The sequence below is a fragment of the Periophthalmus magnuspinnatus genome, chromosome 11, assembly GCF_009829125.3.
Source record: "Periophthalmus magnuspinnatus isolate fPerMag1 chromosome 11, fPerMag1.2.pri, whole genome shotgun sequence".
Classification (NCBI taxonomy): Eukaryota; Metazoa; Chordata; class Actinopteri; order Gobiiformes; family Gobiidae; genus Periophthalmus; species Periophthalmus magnuspinnatus.
Window position 1 is genome coordinate 5648001 of NC_047136.2, and position 16075 is coordinate 5664075.

A 16075-nucleotide genomic window follows, 5' to 3' on the forward strand; every position below is an offset into this window, starting at 1 on the left:
TCCGTTCCACCTTGTGATGTCATCATGTGGTGATACAGGAAGTGCTCCGATGTGTTTTTAAACTCCATATACCTTCACTTTAATCATTTGGATGATTTCCGGCCTGGAATTACCAATCTCTACTGAACAAAAGATAAAAGATAGCTAAGGTAGTTAAATTAAAACTGCCACTTCATGACATCACGAGGTGGAATGGAGCTTTTTGCGCTTTCGAAATGTAGACAAACTAATAATAAAAGGTTACTCAAACGTGTGGAACAAAAAATCACAACTCCAGGTCTGTTTTTGAGGAGTTAACAGTATTCTAACTTATCTTATAGCTCAAAAGAGTCAATTTTGTGTAATATAGGACCTTTAAGATGAAAACGAAGTATTTTAAAACCTCACTGCACAACTGTTTTGGCAAAAGACAGGAGAAGGGAAATATTATTGCTTTAGATAAAATGCTCCGCTGTGTAGCATAAAACACATCTATCTGTGGTTTGAATTCTCGATTTTCATTTGGTGAAGTGCAGCCACCAAAAAGTTATGCAGTGTTGCTTTAAGGTGTCTTTGTACTTGGGTTTCTGAAGCGCGGCGTAGATACTGGTGCGTTTGTTTCACTAGAGGAGCTCACTGCAGTCTGCCATAACAGAAATACTGAGTTTGCGAGAAGCACTCCATAAATTCATGGTTTTTACATTTGGTCTCTTATCAACGCTCAAATGATTATTAGTTTTTTGTAAGGAAGAAAGTCGGTTGGTAAAGGGATTTAAAAGACAAAAACTAACAGCTAAGTGCAGGAAGTGAAAAGGTGGAACAATGGCTTTAATGAAATGAAAAAAAAATCATATTGTGTAGTAGATAAAAGAAGAACTGTATTTTTGCTTGTGAAAAACAGAAATACTGCTATTGCTACTTTATGAAAGGGTCAACAAAAAAAACACTGTATAGGGATGCAGGATAGGGCCGTTTTGTATAAATAATACCGTATTTTCCAGCGTATAAGTCACACCAGCCAAAAAAGTATAATAATGAAGAAAAAATAAACATATATAAGTCACACTGGACTATAAGTCGCATTTTTGGGGGAAATTAAATTTACAAAATCCGAGACCAAGAACAGACATTTTATCTTTAAAGGCAAGTTATAATAATGTCAATAAAATGTGGAACAACAGTCTGAATATCAGTACATCACACTAACTTAACACATTTATATTTATTCAGCGACATGAAGCATAGACAGAACTGAACACGTGTCTGGTTTGTTAACGTAAGATATTAACAGTTAATCAGATAAATAAAGAAGAAAAAACAACAAGTTTACTCTGGATCTCACTCCAAACCACTAAATCTATTGAATTCTTCATCCTCAGTGTTCCTTCTGAACAACTCCACCAACTCAAGAGGTAGTTGGTGTAGCTGTCATCAGACTCTGCAGAAGACGATTTTCTTTTGTTCAGTCTTTCTCAGACGTCTTTTAAATTACCGTAATGTTGAAACTTTAAATTTTCAATGGTACAGGAGTCGTAGACAGTGGTACACAAGCCTTGATCGCCCTTGTGTGGTTATCAGTGTGACAATAACGAAATGATATATTTTAATAATTTCACATGTAAGTCGCATCTGAATATAAGTCGCACCCCCGGACAAACTATGAAAAAAAGTGTGACTACAGTCCAGAAAATACTGTACAAAATTGACTCTTTTGAGCCTTAAGTCATGTTCTAACGCTGTTACCTTACCAAACTTCATACCTAGAGTTGTGTTTTGTTCCATTCACACATATCTGACCGATCCTTTATTAGTCTTTTTACATCTCCAAAGCTCAAAATGCTGTGTTCCACCTTGTGATGTCATGAAGTGATAGTTTTCAAGTTAACGTCTACATTTTACCTTTTGTTCGGTAAAGCTCGGCAATTCCAGCGCTGAAATCATCCAAATGATTCTAGTGAAGGTGTGTGGAGTTTAAAAACACAGCGGAGCACTTCCTGTATTGCCACATGATGACATCACAAGGTGGAACGCAGCCTAAATATGCAGGATTTGTGCGTTAAACGTGTGTAAATGAAACAAAACCCAACTCCAGGTCTGTTTGTGATGAGAAAACGACATTATAACACAGATCAGAACCTAGCGTAATTCAAGCTACAATAATCACCAAACCATTGCTCCAGCTCCTTATTTAACCAAGTCCCTCCCTGGTTCCCGTACGTCCCTTGCGACCTCCTAACCGCAGCTCCTCTGACGATACATTGTGCTGCCTCCGTGCGACTGATCTCAGCAGGCAGACTATGGCACCAGGACTCTTTTATCCCCAGCTCCCCAGCACAGAGGAGGGCGGCTGTGAGCGGAGCCCCAAATGCTCTCAGCTCTGCGTTCCTGTCTGCGGTTTTTACTTCACAAAATATCACACTTTACGTTGCCTGTGGTTTTGCGGAGTGTTCCCACCGCTGCGGCACTCGCTGTTCTGCAAACCTGGATTATTCAACACGGGTTTATATCGGGAAAGACTTATACTCAGTTATGATAAACAATCCCTGGATTCTACTTCACTTTTCCAGGAACATTCGGGAAAACTTCAGCAAAGTTGTGTGTGTAAATACGATTGTAGTATTTAAATATTAAGTCCAAGTATAAAGGTAAGTAAACATTTCTTAAAGATGCTATACCTGATTTTGTCTGTCCTAAAAACATCAAAAACAAAAGTAGTTTAAACAGGTTGCAGGAGTCCAAAGTTATTCCACACTTACGTATTACTAGGGATGCACTGATTCGATACTGGTATTCGATATCAACACCGATACTAAAAAAATAATAGCCGGATTGGATATCGGCTTTCAAATATCAGTTCAGCCGGTATCAGTTGACACATAAATCGTTCTAATACTGGTCGTAGTTGACCCAGAAAGTCTCATATTTGAACTTTTAGTAAAACAAAGCTGTTCTGTGGTTAATTGAGAGGAAAATAACAGCTACAGTACACATTTGGATCAGTTGTGTCTTCTTTTATTTTTGTTTAAAGGAAATAAATGCTGTTTTTAGTCTCTGCACTGGTATCGGTTGATATTGGTCATAGTATTGAAACAGTATTGAAACTGAAAAAGCTGGATCGGTACATCCCATGTTTACTCAATGGTGTCATGGTAAAGCTAATAAAACAAAAACTAGCATGCTAACAGCAAACTTAATGATTCTCAGATAATGAAACGATTTATAATTAGATGCAAACAGGACACCGTAGTCTTATTTTGCCGTAAAATTACAAAATACAGTTGTCCCTCACTATATCGCGGTTCACCTTAGGGGTGGGGTTTAATACATTTTCTTCTTCCCACTCCTTTTTGAGCTTATATAATGATTAATCTGTGACATGTGCTTTAAGTGTTCTCGATACATGTGCTCGAAATAAATAACTTTGCGGTCTCGCTGTTTCGCTGATTTTTTTAGTGCAATTTTACATGTTTTTTTTTACATCATCTGAACGTGCATTGTGTTGTGCGTCCTGATTGGCTGTTGGGCTGTAGACCATTGTCCATCAGTCTCCTCCGTGCCGTGTCTCCTGTACAGTACAGAATGTGTTCAGACAAATTTACATAAACGTTGGATCGCAGTGTGACTCTGAAGTGCTGTGTTTGCAATTTGTTTTCTCCCCGACAAAACCCACAATGTCGATGAAACGTTCTGCACCGACAAAGACGCCGACGAAGGTTTGAACTTTGAGAGAGTTTAAACGAGAGAGAAATGTGAGAAAATGTTAATGCCTGTGTGAGAAAAGTGTATAAAGTGTGTGGTGAGGGGTTTCACAGCTGCAAATGTTTTCTCCCTCCTGATCTCCGCAACTTAGACTCTCTTCCACTTTTCAAATCCAGACTCAAAACTCACCTGTACAGACTGTTCTACCTTTTGTAACCAATCACACATCAATTTTATCTGTCATGTTTTATTGTATTTATTTTTGTTTTTATCTCATTTTATCTAGTTCAGTGTCCTTGGGTGTTTTGAAAGGAGCTTATAAATAAAATGCATTATTATTATTATTATTATTATTATTAAAACATATAGAATAATCGCAAAAAAAAAATAAAGCTGATACTTCATGGATTTGGCCTATTGTGGGTTATTTTTAGAACGTAACCCCCGCGATAAACGAGGGACCACTGTATATCTAAAAATCATAAATTAAGTTAGCGAACATATATGATAACACACACACGGGCAAGGTGGACAATGTGTATTGCCAAGGCATTGTCCTTTAAATAAATAAATAAATTAAATAAAGGTGCACAACAACACAATGACCTGGAGAGAGCGGGATTCAAAATACCAACATTTGATTAAAAAACAAGCTCTTTCTCCTGAATCCCTGTCGCCTCGAGCCATCACTTCAAACTATAGCAATGAAAAATGCATTCATTTTTAATTTTTTTTTAACACAACCTTGAACCAGAATTGGCTTTTTCCAGTGTCTTTAATGGCCGTGTGAACGCAGCACATTCTCGGCTCTTTTTTAATATTGATACAATGCGTTTCGAGCCTTTTAAAAAATTTACTTCAACTTTCCATTCCATTATATGTAATTATCTTTAATGTAAGCAATGCGTGTTTATCTGCTCTACCGAACACATTAACATAAAACTGACAACATTGTAAATTCATTAATTAGAAGTAGTGAAGCTTGAGTTTATCTGCGCCGCGAGATAAGTGCGTGTGTTCGTCCCGTGGGGTACAAAGCCGCGCGAATGTGGAGTTTAAACGCATTTTCTACGGAGGCTATACCAAAGCGGGTGGCAAACACACACCCGAGTATATTAGCGTGGGACTTATCCTATCTCCTTCAATACACCATCTTCATAAGCTCCTCAAAGCCGTCTCGGATCACACAGACAATGCCAGACGATCATAGTGCACTTAAAGAGAAGACAGAAGTGACACGAGACAGGAAGTTCAGGCTAATCCTCGTCTCGTCTGCTCCGCCATGGCTCCTAAGTGACCCGGAAACTTAGAAGACACACGCTAACATTTATCTAACCTGTTGCTAGGAAAGAGGGGTCGCCGGGGCCATTTTTTGAGCGTGAATAAAAATAAAATGTGCAGACTCACCTCGCGGCGCATGGCACAGTGGACGGTGATGATGACGAAGCCCTGAACCGTGTCAAAAACGGCGAACAGGATCTGGAAAAAGGAGGAAAAATTAATCGTTCATTTATTTCCACGATGCCAAAACGTAACCCGTCGTCCATTTGCAAGCACAACATATTTTGACGTAACTAAAATATAAATTCCATTACCCAACATCTGTCCCAAAACACAGCTGCGGTTTTGGCCGTTGCTAAAAGGGCAAGCTATGAAACGTCATTCTAAATACAAACTAAGTGAATAGTAATTATATTATGGCAGCGCAAAACACATTCAAATTGGTGTTTTAATTATTGTCTACTGGCTAAAGGAGGTCGAACTGGAGCCACATTTTTTTTTTCATGATTTTAAAGCAGACCTATTATGCAAAATAGATTTTTTAAAGCTTTTAAGCATGTTTTAGTACTTTCTCCTTTCATTTACTCTATCGATGTTTTATTTGGCGTGATTCGTGCATGTTTGAGCAACGTATTTTCCGGGTTATAAGTCAGTCGCAGTTTTTTTCATAGTTTTGTCGAGGGTGCGACTTATACTCAGATGCGATTTACATGTGAAATATATGTTTTTTACTTCATACTTCATTATTATGCATTTTTTGGCTGGGGGCGACTTATACTCCGGTGCGACTTATACTCCGGTGCGACTTATTCTTCGGTACTACTTATACTCCGGTACTACTTATACTCCGGTGCGACTTATACTCCGGTGCGACTTATACTCCGGTGCGATTTATACTCCGGTGCGACTTATACTCCGGTGCGACTTATACTCCGGTGCGACTTATACTCCGGTGCGATTTATACTCCGGTGCGATTTATACTCCGGTGCGACTTATACTCCGGTGCGATTTATACTCCGGTGCGACTTATACTCCGGTGCGATTTATACTCCGGTGCGACTTATACTCCGGTGCGACTTATACTCCGGTGCGATTTATACTCCGGTGCGACTTATACTTCGGTGCGATTTATACTCTGGTGCGATTTATACTCCGGTGCGACTTATACTCCAGAAATTACAGTAAATATTATTGTCCAGTATTCAAGCCGCTGGTCAACCCTAGTTTTCAACGCCACTAGTACACGCCAACTGTGACGTACTTATTCATTCTCTAATTTTATTTTCTCAATCGGTGATAGGCGTAGGATTCGGAAGCATTGCATATTCGTGTAGGTCATTTTCGGGTGATCTGCAGCTATCCATAGGGGGAGGAGCCGTTGTCATGACGTTTACGCTGACGTCAGTTCCCATTGGGCGCCACAGTGTTCAGCGAACTTGTGTCTTTATAATCGTTTTAGATCAATATTACGATTTAAAATGTGCAAACTATTACATAATGATCCACGGGTGTCACAGATTATACGTACTATTTTGTGTAATAGTGAACTAGGTCAACTTTTGTTACTACAGAGAACGCTTGAGGTTGAATCTATCCTGATTTAAAAAAAAAAAAACAACAACCTAAAACGCAAGATATCGCTTCAAATTCGAGCGTTTGCGTTTACGATCTACAAACCATAAAGCAACATTTCCGACATGCCTTACTACACCATCACGGCTCATCAGTTGACATTCCAAGTACAACACCTTGCAGACTGCGCGAGAGAATACCAAAAAAAATATCACATTCTTGTCTACTGAAACTTTAGAAGACGTTACCTGAAAAAGTGTAGATCTGCGGTCGGTTATGGCCAGGACTGCTGACATCCAGGTTAACGCCAGGAGAGGCAGAACCACACAGGAGCTCCACAGAGAGGCCCTGTCAGGTCGGGAAACAGGCCGGAGACAGAACACAGAAAGAGGGCAGTGAAAGTGAAATCCCATGCCAGAATAACGCTGAGTCTGTTTAAACATTGAAGTAGCGGGATGCGCGCGGGCGATCGGAGCCTGATTGGCAATCCGAAGTCAGTTTGCGACTTCATATTCAGAGGAGAGGTGGAAAATGATGCGTAATCATGTAGATAGTTACATGTGGAACAATTGCTTACGATTACACGGTAGATGCGCCATAAATGTCACGGTGGCGGGCTGCGGGACGTCGGGCTGGGTCGGGTAATGGGAGGGGAGTTGACAGGCGACTGACAGGTGCGCGCGCCCGCCTGCTTGATGGAAATGTGTGCGCGAGTGTGTCTATGTGCCCGTCAGTCTCAAATGTTCATGGTGTTTGAGCACACGGCGGGGATTGTGTGAGGCGTGAGAGTAGGAGGTGGGAGGAGGGAGGGCTGGGCTCGCTGGTTTTAATTGAACATGCAAAGACTCAACTGTGCGAGGTGCTCATTAGGCCGTGGAAAATGAGTCGATCATTAACAGCGCCACGGATCATACGGACCTCAAGTTATAAGCTGAACAATTACTGCAAAGGGGTTTTGCGTATTTCATTTTTTAAGTATTTGAAAAAAGTCAATAGGCTTACATAAGGCAGTTTCATGCTTTAGCACCTTAGACTGTTTATATAAATGGACGTAGCTAACCTGCTAGCAACCGCGGTGTTCCGAATAGCAAGTGAGCATTGACGCGCTTCCGGTTTCATCGACTTCATCGGCTCCAATTCACTTTACATTAGAAAACTTTGGCCCCTCTCTCTCTAATTGCTGCTGCGAGCGTCATCATTTTGGTCTTAAAATGTTCAGATTAACCCACTTTACATGATCCTGGTGTTTGTATTTCACGATTGCATCCGTAAATCAACATATAAACATCAATAACAGACAAATCGAGCGCCTTCTTTCCCCAAAGTCGCTCCTACTAGCATTAACTGATTGTTTGACTGATTGATTCCCTGCTAAACCAGTTGTGCAGGAGGGAAAGGACGTTACCTTCAACAACCTGGCTCTGGATTGGCTCTTTGGTTGCTATGATACGCAAAGTCGGGAATTCCAAATATGAAACTTGGCTCCAAATTGGCCGCTATAACTGCTCTAGCCTCGATGAGCTTTATTTGATTGGAACCGAGCGCTATGGGTGACGTCACACTCAGTTAATCCACTTCTGTATACAGTCTATGTTTAGCACTAAGGATGCACCCGTACTACTTTGTCCAATAGGAACACGAGTGCTTCTGTTATAGTACTTTCCGATGCCAATTACAGATACCAGGCTTTATTTTTACAGTGGTTCTAATGTGGTAGTAAATCATTTGTCAGAATACTTATTTGAGGGGTTTTTTTTAGGAGATTTAGGATATGCTCGCTTAGTCCAGTAGTCTATTTTACTCCAAGTGCAACAGGTCAAAAATACTTTAAAAGGGCCCATATTACACTATTTTCTGATTTATTTTATGTTTCCTCATCACAAACAGACCTGGAGTTGTGTTTTGTTTCATTCACACATGTTTAACACACAAACCCGGCATATTTAGGCTTTTTAGGCTTAGAGTTCTTCTCTCAAACTGAAAACACTCTGTTGCACCTTATGATGTCATGTTGTAATACAGGAAGTGCTCCATATACCTTCATTTGGAGGATTTCAGCCCTGGAATTTCCAATTTCTACTGAACAAAAGGCAAAAATGTAGCAGTTTCATGACAGCACAAGGTGGAACAGAGCATTTTGAGCTTTGGAGACGTAGACAGTGTAATAAAGTGGTACTCAAACATGTGTGAATGAAACAAAACACAAGTCCAGGTCTGTTTTTGAGCAGGTAACAACATTATAACATGGCTTAAAGTTCACAAGAGTCAATTTTGCGTAATACAGGACCTTTAAATATACTTTTCTTTTGCTTTGACTCATTACAAACTGGTTAATATTGTGCGATAAACTGTTTTTACTGCTGTTTCTCTAAGACTATTTCACTATTGTGTTGCCTTGAGTGGCTCAGAGAGATGGAAATGGACTAACATGGCACTGCTGGCTGTGGCGCTGGACATGGCGGTGCTAGAGATCACACCACACTTGGAGCATTTCAGGAGCAGCCGACTCCCCGCCTCTGCCGGGACACTTTGAACATGTACATGTGTGGAGAGGAGGGGCCGGCCGGGGGTCAGATCATGTAAGGACAGGCACAGAGGTACAGAGGTGCAGGTGAGACAGAGGTGAAGGAACACGATGGAAGAAGATGAGACAAAAGGGAAAAGAAAAAAGGCAGGGGGAGAACAGAAAGAAAAAAAAGAAAATTAAAATCAGATCTTGGAAAAAGTAGCAGCAATGAACACAGTCAGAAATTACAGATTGATTTAATAGGAGGAAAGTGAGCGACTGGCATGCTACAAGTTATGTGGACCTGCAGAAAACAACGCCCACTACGCAGGGCACTATGCAGAATGCATAAATACTGTTCAATATAAACAAACAGACATAAAAAAGTGCCAAAATGTGTTTTGTAGATGTTAAAGTACCATTTCTATCCTGGGTTATTCTGTGAATCAATAGGGTTTGAAAAAGTCTGCGTTCTCTTTGTGTCCCAGCTTTTGTTTGGGCTGTAGGAGAAGTGCCATAGCCCAGGTGTGGGCCATTTTAGTTTGCCCAGATAAACCTGTAAGAGGCCATAGGCGTAACAGCTCTTCCCATTTACTGTTTACTTACATTTGGCTGCTCACAGGAAAATGAACAGCGTGCCAGAGCCTATTGTCATGTGTATATGCATTAAGAGTAGAGAAGGATGGGGCAACGCGCTGGCTATGCTACATTAGCATCCCATCATAGCTCATTGCCTTAGTGGCTCTCACTGCCACAGCTTCATAAGGAAAAGCATTACGCTAATGACAGACGGTACTGTTAGCAACACCGCCATGACTGGTCTGACCATTTAGGTGTGTGGGAGTGTTTGTGGGCTGAGGTTCTTAGTCCAAATGTGATTAACACCAGGATTACACAGTTCAAATGGAAGATGTACAATATGTGTTCATTTGCATGAGGAGCCATGTCAGGCAACAGCATCTGAGGGAATCCTGTTGTCATGGCTGCAGAAGCCTGCAGTATATCTATATAGAAATATGGATATACTTTTCAGACCTAAAGTAACAATTGCAACTTACAAACAGTGCAACTTTACTCAAGTCATTTCCATGATCGTTATGGTTCATGGAAACATTAACATAGTGTGTTGTCCCATAACAATACAACAATAAAAATGTTAATCTTATTTTTCTAGTTGTAATACTGAAATACCTCAGCTGTGGTATTAAAAATAATAGTAAATCACACAGCAGCCTTGATGAGAGCTTCTTTAAGGCTGTGACCTCTTAACACATAAATCATAATGTAAAGTCACCTTCATCACTGTAACAAAAGCTTATTGTAGAAGAGAATAATCATTCCCTAGAGATATGGCCTATTAACCCCTTGCTGCTATACACAAATTATCCATTTCAATTTGCGCCAGTGACAAACAGTGTTGGAAATGTAATGAAGAAAATAACTGAATAAAAGATAGAGCAAGAGACAGAGCGATAATGGAATCAATAGGTATGGAAATGAAAACATGGATTTTTTTTCTGGAGCTGAGGCTCTCACACTCACTGGATTAGTAAAGATGATATCAGCTCCCATCTGCTGTACTTAGACTAATGTAGCTATGGGATGCTAAGGCATACATTACTGACAGTGTGTGCGCAAGATTGACTCTAACAAGAACAAAGGCATCTTTATCTTATAGGATTGTAGCGGAGCATAGGATTTCATCCACATAATCCCCTGTTTACAGTTTGTAATTAGCTTCCATCTGTCATTGATTTTCAAACAGAGGAAATGATATTGGACATCTACATGCGTAAGTGGCAGTAAAATGACACAAAGTAACAGAACATGACAGATGCTTTGCAATGTTACTGCCAAATGAAACTGCCTTTTTGTTTTTTTTTGGAAAATGATCAGAGATGCCCTGAAGGTAGTTAAACTGAAACGTTTGCAGGCATCTGTGTGCATGAAAGACTGTAACATGTATTTAATATGGCAGATCTGTTGTCATCTGTGGCGTCGAGTTTGACATGTATGAGGAGGGAGGGTGGCTTACCCCGCTCGTTGCTTTTTGGACTTGTCGGAAATGCCGTCCCGGGACATAAGCTTGTTAAACACTACAATCCCGATGAGCATATTCACCTGAGGAAACACAACACGTTTAATCAGAAATGTAGAAAACAGCTGGGGATCAGATGGTGCACCCGGAAACGTCTTTTAAATGACATTATTCGGGGAGATTTCGTGTGATTTGTGGCGCATTTATATGGTTTGAGACGACAAAACAAAAGATTAATTGTTTGTAGATTTTTTATTTGCCTCAAATCCCAATTACACAATTCAATCATGTTTTTCTTCATGTCCTAAACCACTCCCATAAAGACAGTGAGAAAACTGCATTACGACATTCTATTGGACAACAGTGTTTAATATAGATGGGCAGATAAAACTGATATTGCTAAAATGCAGATTTTTGTTGTAATAAAAGACTAGCTAACCTGCTAGCCGCCACATTCCAAAAAGGAAGTGACCATGGGCGCGCTTCTGGCTCCATCGACTCGGAATTTACCTTTTGGATATTTCATGGCAAAGTACAACGTAATCAATAGGGAAGACTGTCTCTTGCGCCCCCATCTGGAAGTACGACATAATCACACTAGAATCTGAAAACCACCAACAGAGGCGAGGGCAGATTTCCAAAACGTATGATTTTCAGATTTGTCCTTTTTGAAGAACACGAGTTACAATGGAAATCAATTTCGTTTTCCGCAACTGACAACCATAACAGAACATCAGATATATAACATTGTTGTTCAAATGATCTAATTTTAGAAGTCTGAAAAAGGATTACTCAAAATTGGACAAACCGGGACTTTGTTTTTGTTTCCGATGTCCTACCTTGTACAACCTCTAGATAAGGAACCCACTGTGATTGCTTCTGTCTACTTTCCTAATGAGGTCCTTGTAGCTAAGCCTGTCAAACATGTGGTCATGACCCAGTGATACACATTTGTACTGGGACACATGCGCACATCTCTGGCCTGGACCGATTTCACCGCCAAATCCTGCCCATCTGCGTGTTATCCTGCACAGTTGACATGCTCCTCATAATCTCCCAACTTCCAATTTCCTCAAGCCGAGCGTGTCCTCCTCTAACCTTGCCTGGGTTACTCTTTCATTACCGGCTAATGACCTCTGAGCTGCATTTGCATGTCTTTCATCGCGTTATCAATGCCCCAGAGTGAATGTCTGGCTGGATATTAAACCTTATTCGTCAGTGGGGACTCATTGTTTTGCTGGAATGTGTTTTAGAATAAGATACACAATTTGAATGTTTCGGATTTGAGCGTCTTGGCACAATTGGAATTTGACTCGTGAATGGCTAAGTTAAGTGCGAAATGTGCCCTTGAATTGCGTCCGCTGCTACGTTTACATCAGCCATTAGCATTAGCATTAGCAGGGAGAACAACATGCGCTCTTGTGATGCTAGTCATGCCTTGTGAGTCAGCAGCCATATCTTGCATGGCCATTTGCTCCAGGGCAGGGTCATTAATTAGAGAAGGCTCCAGGGAAGGACTGTGTTTTGCATCCTGTTCTCTTTACAGGGGGCGGTTCAAGCGGGGATCCGAGGAACAACACGGAATGGGGGCAGGGGGTAACCGTGGGCAGATGGGGTAAGCATTCATCATACAAATACAATTTAATCCCATTTGGATTTTAAGCCATATTTTGCTCTACCTCTGCCCCAAGGCATATAAACGCAACCTTGTACTGGTAGTATAAAGACCTACATGGATTATTCTTGTGGGAAATAGTGAATAATCTACTAATTGCGAGTCCAGTAAGGGTAATCTGGTTTTCATACCTGACGTGGCATATCCGGTCAGCTGATTTAAACAGGTTTTGGTGCTGTCTTCCTTCCTAGCAGTGGAGGTAAGACTATAAACCGAGATGAGGGGGCTTTTTTACTCACACACACCTGGGATACTGTCAGACTGCAGATGGCTCTGTCGTCCTGCCTCCACTGGTACGAAGACAGTGCCAAAACTTGTTTAAATCAGCTGACTGGACATGTCACAGAAACATCACCTGTCTGAGGAAGATCGCTAATGAGCTGTCCAAACTGTCAGGTATGAAAACAAACTTATCCTTGATGTGAAAAAATAATCTATTGAAATACATTTTGTTTGTTTTATTGCCCAAAAGTCACTGACACTTTTGAATCTTCAATAGCTTCTATAATTCTTAAGTTATACTCACCAAATTTTAGCAGTAAGTAAATTGAACCTTCTGAGATTTGTGTAAGATATATGGTTATAATTGTTCAGTTACACTTGAACTTATCACTGCTTAAACGAGGGGAAGTAAAAATGGTGTTTTCGCCCTGAACAGCCCGATCCAACACACTTTACATAACATTTTCAGCATTTCCGGGCTTATGGTTCTTATTTGATCCTCGATATTACGTTTTAAGTCGTTTATCGTCTGAGGTTTATTCATAAACACCTTTTCTTTAAGATCGCCCCACAGGAAGAAATCAGGACTAGTCAGGTCTGTGGAGGTCACATACTGCCCCCTGTCTTTGAAAACCACTTATTATTCCTTTAATGGCATTTACGCTCGGGGCATCTCTGGTATTAAAATGTCGACGTGACACCGCTGGGTTTGTGAATTTGACCCATGTGACTCAAAGTACCACTGTATGATGAGGGTTCGTTCCTCGGTGCTGTATTTACTCAGATTAATGTCAGAAGGGTAGATCTAAATGCTCTGAAAAAAGAAAAGAAATTTCAACTATACATCTACAACTACTACTATCACTACTATTAATAAAGTTTTAAATGATAAACAAACCAACACTACACGACTAAATATAGGCAAAGTATGCGTTACGTCATACAGCTAAAACCTGGCTTTAATATTTTGAGCCCAAGCGTACGCCGTAGGAAAAGTACATTCACAAGTTGGATCAATCACCCCTCTCGTCTAATAGCTTAGTTTTTCTTTAGCCGACAGTTAACACATTTGATCTGTATTGCTTTACTAAGCCATAGCGGGACATGATTTACATTTTCCGTCAGTATTGTTCCGATCTGGACTTAAAGGACTCATCTGGAGCTCGGATGTGTTACTCTGTGGGTTTCCGAAGAGATTAGTGAAAGCAGTTTACAGTTTAGTGCCCAATCCACACTTATTAAGCTTTGTGCAGAAAAATCCACCAGGGATTCATTTGGGAAGAATTAGCTAATACTAGAAGGAGCCGCAGCAACAGGCGTACCACAACAAAAGATTACCCTGCTACTGAGATGCAATCAATGCGCCGTGTTAAGCTTTAAAACAATGTAAGAGTGTTTGTACAAGTATAAATGTTCTTTTTCTGAACGTTCTTTCTGGAATTGGTTCAAGAAAGCTCCGGTCTTGTAGTGTAAACTGGTTTGGGTTTGATTTGAGGGTTTCGAGCCAATAATGAGCGTTTTATTGGATATATCTTGAACAGAAAATTGAACATACAAGATCAAATTGTGTTTATTAGTAGTGTTTGATATCGGCATAGAGTAAATTTGTCAATGACTAATATTAGTAATGTGTTAGCCTTAAATAGGGCTCTTAGGGGGTTACTTTAAAATGTCATTCACTCCCCTTACTCTGTGGTCGTGGTGGTGGTGGTAAGATACTTATATAGCCACAGCTGAACTAAACTGAAGTACACTGACCGATATGACACTCCCAATCTGCACCATCATCACCAACCACACCCACAGCACATTCTAACATAGGCGACGTAGGTGAAGTGTCCTTTGCAGGGGCGGAGCCAGACATATTTGGTTGGAGAAGCTATGTGGGTGCTCCTCCCACCAGTTCTTCGATGGGTGCGCTCACTTAACATGTTAATTTAGAGCAGGGGTGTCCAAACTATGGCCCGGGGACCAAATGCGGCCCTCAGACTAGTTTTTAGCTGCCCTCAGACCTTCTGCTGAACCGGCCCAATTGATCATAAGCAGCACTTTTAACAGCAAATTAAACTATTTCTACCACTATAACCTCAAACATCACATTGCAGTGTGATACAGATCTAAAATTAATGTGTTTTAAACTTTATTAATACACAGCGGCTCTGTTAAAGCTGTTTTAAAAGTACCGCACTGCATTGATCACCGGTCTGTGGCCCGTCCGCTTCAAATATATTTTCTTGTGTGGATGTGAGCACACCCCATCGCTCGACCATGTTTGTTTTGCTGTTCTGAACAAGTTTAAATGTAGTTATCCTCTGTTGAGATGAAATTAAAACTAATATAGATATATATTTTTTTAATTGTAGTCTCATTTTGAACGCTTTATAGTTGCCGTGTGAACATTTTTAGTCAAGATTAGATGCGCAATGAATATGCAAAAATCTTTGGGAGAGCTATAGGGGAGCATTGGCCATTCTAGGGGAGGCCAGGACCCCCTCAACCCCCCCCCCCCCCCTTGGCACTGCCCCTGCTTCTTTGGCAAGACACTGGTGCAGAGCTGGAATCAAACTGTCGACTTTCAGGCAGACTGAGCCTCTACCGCCCCACTGTTTAATACTTCTAATAAGTGAATAGCTACGAGAACACAATTCACATTTTATTTTGTGATGAAAAAAAATAGATTTATCTCCGTTTTTTAGGTCCAGTGACTCCGAGTCAAAAGTCTTGGGATAATAGTGATAGATTTAACTGTAGGGCAGAGTGCAGCATCATGTCTGGTAATGCAGTCTGATGCCAAGGCGCTCCGTCGTACAGAATTTATTTCAGTTTCTTTACGGCTGACATTTTAAGACCCCAAAGTGCACCACTCATCTTTGCTGTGCCATACCAGGGTTTTGAGATTGAAGAAAGTGCGCGTCAGCTGAGAGTGTTACCATGGCGATTTTAAAGCATTTCTGCAGAGTGTAATTAACTTGCAACACAGAGACTCACCAGGACAATAACAGCAGCAGGTCCAACAAAGGCGTACAGTAGACCTCCTTCTAGTGACAGCCAGCAACTGGGGGCACACACAAACACACACAGAAGTCAACGCCAAACATACAA

At 40.7% G+C, this 16075-nt stretch overlaps 1 protein-coding gene across 1 annotated transcript in view; it reads right to left on the bottom strand.

Annotated features, from left to right (window-relative positions):
• adgrb2 (adhesion G protein-coupled receptor B2) overlaps positions 1-16075 on the bottom strand; it is a 248109-nt gene that overhangs the window by 38190 nt on the left and 193844 nt on the right. Inside the window, exons 21-25 of the mRNA XM_055225206.1 lie at positions 15962-16028; positions 11074-11159; positions 8961-9059; positions 6781-6880; positions 5086-5157 (exon numbers count right to left, since the gene is read on the bottom strand). Of these exons, the coding sequence (XP_055081181.1) occupies positions 5086-5157; positions 6781-6880; positions 8961-9059; positions 11074-11159; positions 15962-16028 (424 nt within the window). The remainder of the gene's footprint in view (positions 1-5085; positions 5158-6780; positions 6881-8960; positions 9060-11073; positions 11160-15961; positions 16029-16075) is intronic.